The sequence below is a fragment of the Pleurodeles waltl genome, chromosome 5 (assembly GCF_031143425.1).
Source record: "Pleurodeles waltl isolate 20211129_DDA chromosome 5, aPleWal1.hap1.20221129, whole genome shotgun sequence".
NCBI lineage: Eukaryota > Metazoa > Chordata > Amphibia > Caudata > Salamandridae > Pleurodeles > Pleurodeles waltl.
The window spans coordinates 350,108,443-350,124,718 of NC_090444.1; the positions used below are offsets into that span (position 1 = coordinate 350,108,443).

General features: G+C 42.3%; 1 protein-coding gene across 2 annotated transcripts in view; it reads left to right on the plus strand.

Annotated features, from left to right (window-relative positions):
- Window positions 1-16,276, plus strand: part of KIF16B (kinesin family member 16B) — a 1,953,564-nt gene that overhangs the window by 166,284 nt on the left and 1,771,004 nt on the right. For both annotated transcript variants that reach the window (XM_069234094.1, XM_069234093.1), the window contains exon 2: window positions 8,879-8,948. In XM_069234094.1, coding sequence (XP_069090195.1) covers window positions 8,879-8,948 — 70 coding nt within the window. The remainder of the gene's footprint in view (window positions 1-8,878; window positions 8,949-16,276) is intronic.

Here is a 16,276-nt window from a genome sequence, read left to right on the forward strand (position 1 = left end):
GTTTACATTCCAGGTCACATCATAAAAACACACAGTTGCAGTACAGTAAAGATGAAGTGGCAGGTCCTCCGACTTCTCTGTTCATAAAAATTAAACGTGGGTTCCAGGAGATGTTGGTGGCAATGCCTGTCTCCTCCCAGGCAACTCATCACCAGTGTTGTAAATATAGTTATAGATGCCAAGTAGTAAAGATAAGGTTTAATGTGGAACCACCAACCGCAGCAGGTCACCTTCAAGAGAGCTTATATCAACTGACCATCGAACACCCAGTTGACAGAGTTCTGCATTGTACATTATTAAAAAACAATATGGTTGTCAGAATTCTCTGTTACATACTAAGATTATGTTAACCAGTTTACATCCTATTTACAATGTAAACCATAACAGGATGACTCCTTTGTCAAGCAACCTTTTGTACAGCAATGGAGATAGCAAGACCAGCAAATAAATGTCTTTTACTTTTTCAGTTAAATACTGTAGGTAATGTCATTTGCCTGTTGTATATTTCATTTCTTGTCTCAAAGGGAAAATATTTTTTTATGTAACATATTTTAATAATTTACTGGAACTCATCTGGGATGTTCAAATGTATTATGAGCTTGTGACAGGTTACTTTTGAGCACAAAAATAAATTTCAATATAGGTTAAAGCCCCTACTATTTGTAAAGTTTTTGCCAGTTACAATTTACTCTTCTTATGGTGGAGTAATGGGTGTTTGAGGCAGAAAAGGGAAATATGAAAAACCCAGCCAAAGTAAACCCCTGGTACTAATGTTCAGGGTTTCTCAGATTTTAACTGTTTCCTTCATTATTTATTTAGAATCATTTGTACATAGTGGAAACCAGCCTGCTAACACCGTGTGTAGTATTGTCGATTCAGATAGTTCAATTCCAGTGAACCCACAGTATTTCTGCAGAGTTTAACAGCTAGTGATATCATTATTGGCACATTCTGTGATCGGCTTACAAATCAAATAAATAAAACAAAATAACAAGCGCATGGTGACAGCAGCTCAAGCTGCACCAGCTTCCTCCTTCTCACTACCTTTACTACCCCAGCAGTGACAAACCATAAGGGCCATCACACTGCCTCACCTTTAGATTAGGTATCCAGCCTTGGGTCATCATGTCCCCTCCGGTGCTTACCTCCCCTGGCGTCCGTCCTCCTTCCGTGAGCCTTTCTTCATTCCCTTTGGTTTCCTCTTTTCTTTTTATCCTATTTTCCCCACTCTTTGGAAGCTAGCCTTATCAATGGTTCCCTCTGTTCCTCAGCTCTCAACTGGTAATCATGGTGTATGCCATGCAAACATATGCTGGAATGTGATTGCTTGTATTATCTGAACCGATTTGTGTGTTCATGATTCCGTGTATGGTGACAATTGTTCTCATGTTCGAAAAGTTCCTAATAAACAATTGCAAAAAGAGAACAAAATAACCATTTCAAATAAACACTTAACCAGAGAAATTGAGTAGTTAAAGGAAAAGGATCTTTATAGCTGTGGCACATTTGGTACCAAAGTGTGTAAATAAATTATGAATTGAGTAAATTAGTTAGTAATAGATGTTTGACACTAGGATAGGCATAAGGTCATAACCGTGGCACTGCATTGTATCCATGCAGTAAACAAACTGGATTGGAAAAATGCAACGGAAAAATTGTATCAGTAGAAAGTTTGGAACATCTGCAGGGAAAGCCAACTTTTGGCTTCTAGTTACACAGGATTTATATCAGACTGTTTTTCATATTATTTCCATAATACTGATTTTTGAACAGTTAGCAAAAAGAAACATAACGAGCAGTAGTTCCTTCAGAGAAATGTTTGAAATAAATGTTTATATTTACTGTTCATTTCACTTAAAGCTGCCTCTTGTTCGGCGCTTCTACCATCTGTTAATGTTGAACTTTATCCAGTCTGTTCGTCCATAGACACGTTGTTATGTTAGGAGAAACAGTACCAAGTAAATGTCGTAGATAGAGGCATGAAAAACCATTTATGGGGGATCACTTATGTCCAGGTCAACGTGAAGCCTGAGCACAGACGAGCTGTTGTTACCAGACACCAAACAAGTAATCTATATGTTGGGTTTTTGTACCTCTGTGAAAGAACATGTGCACTTGTTTGTAATAAAACAGTGCAGTTAATCTTGAAGATGTGATAAACAACATTAGAAATCGCTATGCCACCAATTTAGTGGTAGTGCAAGGCTCATGTGGAGCTTAGCATCTGCCATCTTTACTTTGTATGTGTCTTATTGATAATTGTGTATTTTGATTTAATAGTCATATGGGTGAGTGTATAGAAATTTGTTTGTTTCAGTGTGGCTGTAGTACAACTGAGCCAGTTTTGGAAAACTTTAATGTTTCAAACAACGTCTCTTGTAATTTAGTTGTGGCTGAAGACAATTCATGAAGTAATGGCATTAAAATAAATGAGCTGCCCTGCAAAAGGTACTATAGAAAATATAGTACAGTTTTAACCCGTTAATACAAAATATAAATTGCAATGCAGTTGGCCAAATCAACGGCATTGAAGAGCATATTTATATATGGATGCCGATATGGAGGTGCTAACTTAACACACAGCCTGCAGGCCTCGAAAAATCTACTCGCCCACTCACTATGGCGAGTCATATTTTATCAGGTTGAACTATTTTTAGGACCTACTTGCCTGTTCTGGGTAGTTGACAAAAAACAGGTGTTCTGTTCAGTAAGAAAGTGCAGGAGCAATAAAGATGGCTTTGAATCTTGTGCTCTCGTCACATTTGCTATGTGTTCAGAGACAGAGGTCAAAAGTCTTACAAATAATTTTCCTTCTGGCTGCAGAGTTCCAGGATTTTATATGGTGAACTCTCTGGCCTGCTGTACAGCGAGATATTTAAATGTTGTGTGTGCCAACATTTCAAAATATATTTCAGAAGTTGTGAAATCCCATTTTTTAGGTCGAGCACACATTAGCGATCCAAGCTGTTATCTAGTCTCTGGGCTTTAACCACGCCCATCACTTTCATTTGTTCGTGGACTTGCGTTTCAAAATTCCCTTTATTTTATTTGTTGAAGGCATACATACGTCATGCCTTTTCTGGTGTTTACCCATCTTCGAGAGCACCAGCTAACTACTGTTAACATACACAGCGTCCATGTTTGATGGGCGGTTTGTGGACTGCTTTTTTACTTTTTGCTTGACCTTCTCTCGATTGGCAGTAGTGGAACGAGTTGCATACATACCAGTTACTTGTTACTGTTACTTTTTTCAGTCACGTTCATGGGGCTCACAATATTTTTTACAGCAGGGACTTGATTGGCAGTATTGGAGCTCTTTATGCAAATCCCTTCAGTACTGCTGATCAAGTCCCCGCTGGATAAAAATTGAAAGCACCATGAGCTTAACTCAGAAACAAAAGAAACTTTGGCAAGTAACTGGTAGTTTTGCACATCGCTCCAATGCTGCTCATTGAGTTCCCGCATGGCAGTATTGGAGCGATTTGCATAACTTCAAGTTACTTGTCATTGTTTCTTTTTTTTTTTCAGTCAAGCTCATAGCGCTTTTCTTTTTTATACAGCTGGAATTCGGTTGGCAGCATGGAGCGCTTTATTAAAGTCGCGCCAATACTGCAGATTGAGTTCCTTTTGTATAAAAATTGAACGTGCCAGAAACAATAATAAGTAAGTGATAGTAATGCACATTGCTTCAGTAGTGTCGATTGAATTCCTGTTACAGGAACTTGATTGCCAGTATTGGAGCGATTTGCATAAGTACCAGTTACTTGTCATTGTTTCTTTTGTTTTTCAGTCGTGCTCATGGCAGCTGTGGCTCGTTCAACTTTTACACAGCGCAGTAGGCAGTACTGTAGCGCTTTGCATGACTTCAAGTTACTTCACATTATTTCTTTTGTTTTTCGTTCGCGCTCATGAACTCTGTGGCAGTTTCAAGTTTTATACCACGTAATGGGCAGTATTGGAGCACTTTCCACGACTACTAGTTACATCTCATTGTTTATTTTGTTTTTCCTACGCACTCATGGCGGCCATAGCACATTCAAGTTTGACACAGCGCAAAGGGAAGTATAGGAGCGCTTTGCATGACTGCCAGTTACTTCTCATTATTTTGTTTCTCATTTGTGCTTATGGCGCCCATTGCGCTTTCAAGTTTTACACAGCGCAATGGGCGCTATTGGAGCACTTTGCATAACTTCCAGTTACTTCTTATTGTTTGTTTTGTTTTGCCTTTGCGCTCATGGTGCCGAAGGCGTTTTCAAGTTTTACACAGCGCAACGGGCAGTAGTGGAGCGATTTTCATAACTACCAGTTGCTTGTCATTGTTTTGTTTTGTTTTTCCTTCGCGCTCATGGCACTTTCAAGTTTTACAAAGCGCAATGAGCAGTATTGGAGCGTTTTGCATGACTACCAGTTACTTCATATTGTTTCTTAGTTACCTCACGTCACTGAAGAGAATAGTGCACCCCGTTCGCACACAGCTTACAAAATGTCAGCGCAAATGGATGAAAAGGATGAAGACAAACCACAGCTCTTTGCTTGGTGATCTGCAAATCATAAATATGTTTTCTGAAACACAATTTTCGCAGAATATCGGTAATACACTATATAGTATAATCAGTAAAGCTGCAAGTTAGTGGAATGGTTTTAGGACATTTCTTAGGAATTTACTATTTGTAAATGACAGTTTGGTGCCACATCGTGCTTTCTTAATTTTTTTATTAAAAGTAAGTGTTTAAACATAAACTGAGAAACCATCTGGCCCTGATGGTAATGGTATTAGTAAACTAAGAGGCAAGTCATGGATCATATGTCCCTTATATGTGGGCTAGATGCTTATTATACAAGGAGAAAACATTTAGTCTATTTAATCAAGCAAAAAAATTTGTACATCAAATGCTAAGCTCACATATTTGAAGGTATACTTGTATGTGAGAATGAAGAAAAAGGTGACTGTAAACAAAAATATTTGCCTAGGATCACACAATTTGAACCTCATTTTTAGGTCAAGTACAATACAGTTAGGTTGAGTAGATTATACAAGTTACTCGTCCTGCAGGGCTAGTGATATTTTTATAATATTTCGAGGTCTGCAATGTATTTCCGCAGATGCTAACTGTTGAGAGCAAAATGTTTTGTGTAAAATTGCTAATTGCATCCGTTTTGTAAAATATTATTGTAATTTCCTAGTACTGGTGTAGAGTTACATCAGATTTTTTGTGGAGTGAATGTCAGTGTGAAGTATCCTGATAATAAGCAGTTTGTAGGGTTGTTGCAGAGAAATGTGCAGTTATACTATTGTAAGTTTCAGCACCCATATGGTTTTGCATTTGTGTAGACGTAGTTCTATTTTCCCATTTTGTTCAACAAGCTGCCTTACTTATAATTGAAAGGAACAATCGATATTAGAGTTAATTACATTATGGTGTTTTAATTGGTACTTAACATCTAACTTCTTGAGGGCATGCTTGCACTGTAGGCTACATCACTTCACTTGTGCTATTGCCCATTTATAGAATATATAGAAGGTTCACAATTTGTGTCTTTTTTGTAGAAGCCCCTTTTACCAGCTCTCAGGTTGGGCAAGTGTTTGGGCATGTGTAGAAACCTGTTGTTAATGTTATTCAGCGTAGGGTATTCTATGCCCTTCCTTTTTTATTTCTTTTTAGTTCTGAATGGCAAACCTCTGTTCTCAAAGTAGGAGGCCTTCTGATGCCTTTTTCCAATTTGAAGATGTTATCCGCATTAAGAATATTCCAATTTTTGTTAAGAATCTGACGGATATTAAGGGGAGCCTTTATAAATAATGTTGAGGAGACCTTATTTTTTGTCTCTGTGTCAGTTGTCAGACTGAATTCAGGGTCCTTTCTGTGTAACCTCTCTTAAATCTTCTGATTGCTTCTTGGAATTTATGGTAAAAGATGTTATCTTCCAAGCAGCATATAATCAGTTCACACTTTGGTATACTATTTATCTGGTGACCAAGGTTACTACTGTTTCCTGTAGAATAAAGTTGTTGACTCTCTGCTTGCAGTAGAGGTTGGATTGGAAGATTCCCTCTATCACATAGAAATTTGAGCTTGCTGCGACTGGAATTGCTTATAAGGTGGATATCACAAATGTGTTTTTTATCTTTGAAAATGATTATGATGATATTGATGTACTTTACAGAAAAGATGTTATGTCGCATGAATGTTGCATATTTTTCATTCCAGCTCCATTTGTGTTCCAAATAACGCATTATGTCAAATTTGCATATAATGATGTTAATTTGGCACTCCTAACAATGCCATTGGTTTTTTGTAGCTATTCAGATTAAAGGTGAAAAGTTGTGCTTGATATAACTGGGTCACTTCGACATTCATCTATTTTGAGGTAGTGGAACGAGCTAAGTAAGTTTTTGGAAGGTAATTCACAGCAGTCAACCCACCTTTGTTGTGTATTGAAGTGTACAGGTTTGTTACTTCATTGGAATACAAAAGATAGTAGTCAAGCAAGGTATATTTTGTATCTTGAGTAGAAAAATCCTTGGAATCATTCATGTATGAAAGAAGTACATGTGTATACGGATGTGGCTACGTTTTCTTAATATTCTGGAAAACCACAAACCGATATCTGCAATAATAGCGCTGCTCCGAGGTGGCTCTCTTGGTCTGGTTTATGTGCCTTGGGGAGCAGGTTGAAGGTAGTGTCATAGGGTTTCCCACACTTATGTATGAGATTTCTCGTCTATCAGTAGGTTTATCTTTTTCCACATGTCCATTTTGCATGAGATGATTGAAGTTACTTGATTCTTAAGCCTGAAGTTATAGCTGTTGTGGTCATTTAGTCATTGAAATGCTTCCTTGAAGTAGTCAGCATTTTTGAGCGAGGCATCAGTATGAGCCTTGTCTGCCTTTTAAAATAATTTATTGGCTATTTCTTGCAGTGCTTTGACAGCACCTGAACCTCTTGCAGTGAGTCCTTGTGCAACAGACCTCTTGTTCAGGGATGGTGATTTTGGGTTGGCAATCTCAACTTATATAGCCATCATTTTGATCTTCCTCTTTGAATTACAGTCCAATGCCTTTGTGATGCCTTTTCGATATACAGGAAGCCTTGTAGGTTGCTTGCTACCTGTGAAGAATCTGTTTGGCAGAATATGGATATCTGCCTGACTCAATTGCTTAAACCCTGTCCATATATCCAGTAGCTCTTCCTCAAACATTTGAAGATGATCAAATCACCAGTAGTACCCTGCTTCTGCATGAGATGTTCTCCAGCTCTGTTCATGTTCAGATTCCTCAACCTTACTTTCTGTATAACAGACACACACCCTGTAACCTCATATTCCACCTTGCTTAATACGGAGCAGTGTTGGGTGCAACTCCTGCAGTGATATGACTTATGATATGTCCCTTTTCATAGTGTAATTTTCTTAGAACATCTCACTCAGACCACTGATCTCCTTCACTGTGAATGTCACGTCCTGATTTAGGAAGCAGCAGGCTGCCTCAGTTAAGTCCACATTCTTTGGCTGCTCTGGAATTCATTGTCCTCTTCTCTCTGCAGCAATGGCTATGTGCGTGATCTGCACAAGCCAATTCTATTTACATGGCTACTCTAGCACTTCTGGAGCTCTTCACTAGTATGTTGTACATGTGATTGAACAGTGTGAGCTACCTTATCATTTGGTATTGTGGCTCAGACCTGAGCAACACGATGCAGTCACCATCTTGAAACTCCCTCAGCAAGCAGTGGTAGATAACGTTGTCGCCAACACATACAAAATTAATATTCCATTCACGTTTTTTGTCCAGATGGGGCAACACCTGAATCTCAATGTTGACAGTCACAGATTCACTAAGCAGACGAGTTATCTCATCCCTGTGCTGCGACTGAAGGAGCCCTCAAACTGAAGTCCTAATGGGATATAACTTTCGTAGAGCTCAGCTGAAATTGCTTGAGGAAATCATTTTTAATTCCACCAGCATTTGAGTAATTAAAAGATGCTCAGACTGATCTCGATGCAAAAAATAGTAAAATAGTTTGTGGTAAAGGGAGAATGATTGCTCCAGAAATGTTTATTTTCTCCAAATTATTTGTATTTGAATAAGGCCTGTCATTTGTATGCCATCTCTGTTGATTCAGGATACTTGCATTTTACTATAGATGTCTCTTTTCATTTAAAGATGAATTGCATTCGCTTTTTCGTTCTTTTTAACAATACATTGAAGAAATAGTTTATTTAAATCAGTACAGCAACCTGGATCATGTTTTAGAGAGAATCTCTATTATCAACATATCTAAAGTGATGAAATGAGACGTGCATCGATGTAGAAAGCTTCTAAATAGTTAAATAACGTAAGACATCATATTGTTGAATTTGTGAGCCTTACACCTCATAGGTGGGCTTTGTCATTCTTTGCATGTTGTTTGTTAATTGCTAACATTCCTCCACTGTGCCAGCTTAAGAACTTAGCAAGGTTTTTTTTCCCCAGATTGTGTGTGCAGTGAAAAAAGGGATTGGCATACTTAGTGAAACGATTGGCACAAGGATGCTTGCCGGTGGTTCAAATGAGCAGGCATTATGTCTCTTTCTACAAACACGTGCAACTACAATCATCCACATTAATTGTTAACAAAGTAATTCTGACATTTTCTCACATTTTGTAATGAGTGAGTGGATTTCACATTGGTTCTGTACACCAAGGCATTATACACTCTGTTTCCCTAGAATCTGCAATTGTTTATTCCCGCAAGGTCCTTTAATGCCGTAGACGTGAGCGTATACATTTGAGCACTTTGATGCAGCTGGGTAGATTGTGCATAATATTTGATGAATGTTTTTCCTGAAAGTTTGTGAAAGTAATTAACATTTCTGTATTTAATCTCTGGCTTTCAGGGAGAAGGATCTGGAGGCTAAATTCATTATTGAAATGGATGGGAAGAAAACAACAATTGCAAATCTTAAAGTAAGTTCTGTATTTTTACCTTTATTTTTATCATTGTTATTCTTCATAGTGGACTTTGTTTCCAAAAGAAACGTAAACGACTTCACGTAGTACTTTGGAAGAACGTGCCTTGTGTGCATTAAAAATGAAAAGCAAGTTCCAAACATTAGTGTGTTAGACCGTTGTATTTAACCTGTCGACATTCTCTCTGATATGGAGGTGTGAAAAGCATTTCCTGATTATGAAGTGGGCAACCTTCCTTCTCAAAGGTACACTCTGTATTGTAGTGTAGCATGTTTGTTGTCTTCATCTTTCCTTCATTTTTCTGATGACGCTGCTGTCTGTTATCTGTGATCCACTTATTAATTAGAGCAACCTATAGTGATTCGACTTTTTAAAACTCAAATTATAACCTTCAAACAAAGAGCTAAAGATTGTTTTGGTTGTGTCTTTGTGCATGCTTGTTGTTACTTTCTCGGGCTGTAGGGAGGTGATCTTAATGCACCTGCATACTTTATGGCCAAATAGCTTTTTCTGTGGATGAAAGTGAGGGAGAAACCAGGGTGGTTGATCATATTTTGCTGATGGTACAGTGTCTTATTGTTAGGAGTGCCTGTTCTGGTCACACATAGTGTCTGCGTTCCAGGAGGTGCCTTAATATCATATAGGACTATTCAGTGCACAAGGACTGTCCCCATTTCCCCACCCCCTCTGCGATTAGAGTCATATTATTCCAGTGGTTTAACAGGGGGCAGTTTGTGATTGTTCGTGATCCAGTTCCAAGAGGAAGCAGAATAGCACCTCATCCAATAGATGATCTATGGTATTTTACCATGGGGCTTTAGCTCCCTCTCTGTGCAAGGCTATACATCTGTTAGAGACTTCTAGTTGCAGATTCCTTACCATAGAATTTACCCAAAGCTTCAGACTTGATCCGGAGATTTTTCTGTGAGCAGAACCCTTTTGCGCCATCAGGTGGCGTAGGGCAACTCCGCATGCATCATTGGCATCCTGGTGGCTGTGATGACGTTGCGGTCATATATAGGCACCACCCCGGCATGCTAAAGTCAGTTCTTTTCTTTTCAAGCTAGCCTACATGCAGACCTGAAGAGAGGTACCCGAGTCATTGTTTGACTGACTTCGACCGCTTTATCAAAATCTTTATACTTTTTTGGTGCGTCCAGGATGTCACGGAAGATCGTTTTTAAGCCGTGTGACTCCTGTCTCCGAATGATTTTGGTGACGGATCTGCACCTTGTGTGTTTGTGGTGCATGGAGTGCGACCACGACCCAAGGTCGTGCTCCGAGTGCCTGGCCATGAACTTGAAGGCTTTGATGGAGCAGTCCCTGAAGCTCATGGCGGCCCGCTTTCGACTCTGTGTCTCTTCCAGTCTTGGTCAAGAGGGAGTTCAGGAGACCGCTTGCGGAGTAATCACCACTGTTCTTGGTACCATTTGAAGTCCTTGGGACATTCGGGTCACAAAAGAAGTCAAAGAAGGCCAAACTTCTACTTCGCACCGCCTCTCAGATGATGCAACGCGGGAAGAGCGTTGACGCTATAGGCCACCGTCTTCGGATCCTGTTTCTGGGCCGACTCCGCACCTCCCTATGTTTCCCGGAGCCGGAGCAACCCCTGCCAAACGTAAGGAATTCTATGAGGCCATTGCCTCATATTTGGGCAGACTTGCCCCTCTGCAACACCTTCACGCTCCATGGGGTTAGATGGGGCCCCCTTGGATTCTGCAGCATTGGCCCCAGAGGGCCCATCAGGATCCATTGTCTGATCCATGCAGCCGCCAGTCATGCCAATGCGACTACCCACAGAGACAGCGAAGACGTTGATGCTTCAATGTTGTTTTGGCCCATAACTGACGCCAAACCCATACTAATACCCGAATCCGACCCGAAGGCGGACCAACGTCGCTCGACGCCGATTCAGTCTTCGCCTGGGGCCTACATTCCCCAGGTTGGATCCTGACCCTTATTCTTATGTGTACGGATACTGGGAAAGTATGGAAGAGTTGCTGGAGCCCTTAGAATTCTGGCTGGAAGACCCTGATCTTGTCTGTGCACATGAATTGAGCAAAGGTAGTGGTCTGGATACCTCTCCTGATGCTGGCATGCTTTCTCCCCCTACTGTGGCTACGGAGGAGGAAGCGTTGTATTCTGTGGTGGTGAGAAGGGCGGCTGAGGTCCTCTGCCTTGAGTTACCTTCTGTGGTAGTCAGGACTAACCTCATGACTTGTGTGCTTCAGCCTGAGGCTCCCACCTCGGAACCCCTCCTACCTTTTAATGAAGCCCCACTAATGTTCCTCTGGGTGCCTGGTCCAAAACCAGCACAGGGGCCCCTGTGATTAGGGTGCTCGCCCGCTACCATTGGCCTGCACCAAATTACCCTAAATTGCTCACCCAGCATCCTATGCCTGGGAGCTTTGTCATCCAGGCTTCTTCCTCGGGCGCATTCCCGTCCTCACCCATGGATAGGGAATCATGGAGACTGAATCAGTTTGGAAGAAAATATTCTCTTCCTCCAGTCTGGCATTGCAGTCTGTGAACATAGCATGGGTTTTGGGCCGCTATTTTCATAGACCTGTGGGATAGGGTTGTGCTGGTGCTGCGACAGGTCCCGGAAAAGACCTGGGCCATAAACTCCCAAGCTGTTGCTGACGGGAGGGATGCAGTCAAGTTCGTTATACATTGTGGACTGGATACGACCGACTCACTAGGCAGATCAGTTGTGTTGACGAATGACCTTACGGTGCCTCGCCTGGTTGAGGACATTGGCTATTCAGGGGATGTTCAACAGTCACTCATGAACATGCCCTTCGATGGCACCCGTCTCTTCGGAGACAAAGCTGACTCAGTGCTCGAGCACTTTAAGGCGTCCTGGGCTACGGCTCGGTCCATTGGCCTCGCAGTTGCTCCTCTCCCCCCACAGCCCACTTTTCCCCCTTTCACAGGTATGGAAAGGGTGTCCAACCGCATCCATTCCCATCCGGCCACCGTGCCTCTTCTTGGCCGCAGAGGAAGGATCCCACATGCATCTGGATCAGGGAGCCAGCGGTCTGCCCAGTCTACCTCTGCCCCCGCTACAGTCTCCAAATCTCCCTAGTCCGTTGCTCCATCCTGGATCAGTTGGTGGCAGGTTTTGCAAATAGTCTGAACGCCCACCCCTTAGAGCCCTCCGGCCATGCAACCATCCTACGATCGGATGATGGAGGATCACTTGGCATATCTTCATGAGGAAGTTACAGCTCTCTTGGCCAAAGGAGCCATAGAGAGGGTCCCTGTGCCAAAAGTACGTTGTGGTTGTTATTCCCGCTACTTTCTGGTGCTCAAAGTTCAAGGGCCTCCACCCTGTCCTAGACCTCCGGTCCCTCAATCTGTTTCTCAAAGAGGAAAAGTTCAATATGTTCACCCTGGCTCAGGTCCTAGCTGCCCTGGACATTGGATGATAGTGTTGGAGTTGCAGGGCGCCTACTTTCCTGTTCCTGTACTGCCTGCCCATAGACGTTACTTGCCATTCGTGGTTGGTCATGAGCACATTCAGTTCAATGGGCTTCCCTTTGGCTGTACCAGCGCCCCTCGTATGTTCACAAAAGTGATTGCGGTTATCGCACCTGATCTGTGCAGATCAGGGTTTCAGTCTTCCCCTACCTCGAAGTCTGGCTTTTGAAGGTGGGCTCGACACAGACGGTCGTCTCCCAACTCCAGACTACGGCGAAACTCCTGCATTATCTGGCGCTCACTATAAACATGACAAAGTTACACCTGACTCCCTCTCAGACACTCCCTTTCATCGGAGCTGTGTGGACACAGTGCAGTTTCGGGCCTATCCTCCCGATAAGCGAGTCCAGGATATTCAGGTTATGATACCGATGTTTCAGCCTCTAGCCTGTGTTTCAGTGAGAATGACTCTGAGGCTGCTGGGCCTCGTGGCCTCTTCCATCCTGTTGGTGATACATGCCAGATGGCAATGCGTGCTCTGCAGTGGGACCTGAAGTTCCAGTGGGACCAGCATCAGGGGAATCTCTCCGACATGGTCCAGATCTTGGAGGGAAGTGCACAAGATCTGCAATGGTGGCTTTTGAATCGCGATTGGGTAAGAGGCAGATCCCTCTCACATCTCAAACCAGAGCTCACAGTGGTGACAGGTGCGTCACTCCTCGGATGGGACGGCCACATGGAGGAAACAGAGATCAGAGGTGTCTGGTCTCCTGCGGAGTCCAGGCTCCACATCAGTCTTCTGGAGCTCAACGCGATCAGGCTTGCATTGAAAGCATTCCTTCCATCTCTCCAAGGGAAAGTGGTGCAGGTGTACACTGACAACACCACCACCATGTGGTACTACAAAAAGCAGGGCAGAGTGGGGTCATGGACACTTTGTCAAGAGGCTCTGCGCCTCTGGACATGGCTGGAACATCAGGGCACATCCTTGATGGTTCAACATCTAGCGGGCTCTCTGAATGCCAGAGCAGACAAACTCAGACGTCAATGTGTGGTTGATCACGAATGACATCTCCATCCAGAGGTGGCACAAGGTCACTTTCAGCAGTGGGGATAGTCTTGATTAGATCTGTTCGCCTCCACAGAAAACACGCAATGTCAGTTGTTTTGCGCATTGGCGTTTCCAAGGCGGCACTCGCTCAGCGATGCTTTTCATCTCGAGTGAAACTCAGGCCTTCCTGCCAATACCACTTCTGTCCAGAGTTCTCAAGAAGATCAAGAACGACTGGGCCCAAGTAACCTCTGTGGCTCCGGACTGGGAACGAAGAGTATGGTACCCGGATCTTCTTGACATGGCCATCGATCTCCAATCCGACTGCCCATTCAGGAGAATCTTCTGTCGCAGCAGCAGGGGATGGTTCTCCAACCAAACCTGTCCAGTCTCTGTCTCCTTGCATGGAGAGTCAGTGGCAGCAGTTGACAGCTTTCGACCTTCCACCCGAAGTCTGCAATGTAAGCTAGGCAGCTAGGCATCCCTCCACCAAAACAGTATACGCCTGTCGGAACAAATTTGTGGCATGATGTACCAACAAGTTTGTTGATCCCTTCCGTAGACATGGCTACTTTGGCCATTCAGTCCTGCAGGAGTTTTTAATCTGATCTTGGTTTGCAGCCCACCTCCCAGGTGGTATTGCGTGGGTATCTATTCTAAGGTAAGGATTCCTTACCGACCGACCCACCCATTCTCCCCGCTCACAAACTGATTTCTAAGGTCAGGGTTTCCCTTTCTGGGCCCTAGTTTTGGCGCACCAATATCTGTGTTCTTCATGGTTCTGCCCTACTGGCATGGAAAGTCATGAAAAGAAACTGACATCAGGGCACCAGGGTGGTGTCTATATATGACTGCAGTATCATCATGGTGACCACAATGCCAACGATGCACGCCGAGTCGACCGACGCCACCTAACGGCGCAGAGGGATACTGCTCGATGAAAAATCTCTAGATCCAGCCTGACATCTGGGGGAAATTCTAAGGTAAGGAATCTGCAACTAGAATGTCTCAACAAGGTAATAGCAGTCATAATTGATCAGGTGTAGCTATTTTTAGGACTTACTCTCCCCTTGACAAAGAACAGGTGTTCTGTTCAGTTGAAAAGTGGAGGGGCAATAAAAGATACCTTTAAATCTTGTTCTTATGTCACATTTGCTCTGTGTTTACAGACAGAGGTCAAAAGTCGGTTTGTCCTGCAATTAATTTTCCTTCTGACTACAGAGTTCCAGGACTTTATAAGGTGAACTTCGTGACCTGCTGTTTAGAATTCAAAATAAAAGGATATAGGGTGTTGGGTTTTTCCTAACACACAACATTTTAATGACTAAGTCAACTGTACAAACATTTCAAAATATATTTCAGTAGTTGTGAAAGCCCATTTTTTGTGTTTCTGTGTGATGAAAAAAATATTTTAATAGGATGAAAACACATCAGAATACTTTAGGTGTTGATGTGTAAAGGATATGTTTACTGAAGCCCAATTTTCACAGATACACTATATACACTATATACTTTTATCAGTAAAGCTGCAAGTTAGTGGAAAGGTTTTTTGACAATTTTTAGAAATTTACTGTGTGTAGATGACAATATGCTACCACATCATGGTTTAGTAATATATTTATTAAAAGGGAGGGTTTAAACATAAAATGAGAAACACTCTTGCCCAGAGGACAATGCTGTTTGTAAACAAAAAGCAAGGCATGGCTCATGTGTCCCCTATATGTGGGCTAGATTCTTGTGATAGCTGCAGCAAACCTGAGTCTACTAAATTAAACAAAATATTTTTTTTTTGTACTGCAGGAATGCTGAGCTCACATATTTGAAGGTGCAATCATATGTGAGAATGAAGAAAAAGGCAACTCTAAACTATTTGCCTAGGATCACACAATTTGAGACCCATTTACGGGTCAAGTACACTACTGTTAGGTTGAGTAGATTATTTAAGTTACTCGACTTGCAGGTCTAGTAACATTTTTATGATTTTTCGAGGCCTTCAGAATTAAGTAACTTGTTCTTTAAGGAGGGGCTGTATAGAATTTCCAAGCCATACCTTGCACCCCTTCACTAGCAGGTGTGCAATATATATAGTTGGAGTTTTGTTATTGAAGTCAGATGACTGTGTATTTAAAAAGCACTGGCTCACTCACACCTGCTCTTACTTACCTGTGAACACGGCATGCTGTTGCCGAAACGCATCAGGATTTTTTGTCTTGCTGCTCAGAAATGCTAGGATTTTAACATGGACTGGGTGCCTGGGCTTTTCGTGTTTGGGTAAACTGTCCCAGTAAACATTCCTTAGGTGTACACAATCCTGCTCTTCCAGTATCCTGTGATCCGTTCTCAGAACTGTCTACATTGAGAACAGCTCCAAACCAAGTTGTAGAACCCCGTGTCAGCTTGTAAGCATTTAGACAATGACAGTGGTATCACATCACATATTTTCTGGGAATAACATAAGTTCTGTGTAGGAAATTGAAGTGTGTACACTTGAAGAGACCATTTTTGGAGTATTTGTGTCATCATTCTGTTCCATCAAATTCTTTGCCCAAGTCAGCTTCCTGTGGCGCTTTAAAGTCTTTTTAGGTTGAGTGTTGTTATGCTTGTAAGTGCTGCCGAGCTGGTACTAGCCTCTTTCAGCACCCCATCGTATATCGTAGTTGCAGTACTCATGTGCTGGTAGCTCAGTCTATCTCTCCCAACTACTTTAGGAATGTATTTCACAGCATATCATGATGTAAAACGTACCCCCTTATGAAACCATTGTTCTCAATAAGGTATTGTAGGCTTCAAACGTTGCATGATTCATAGCAATTACGTGCTGTCACTAGTGCAGCATTTGTCCAAAGGCACC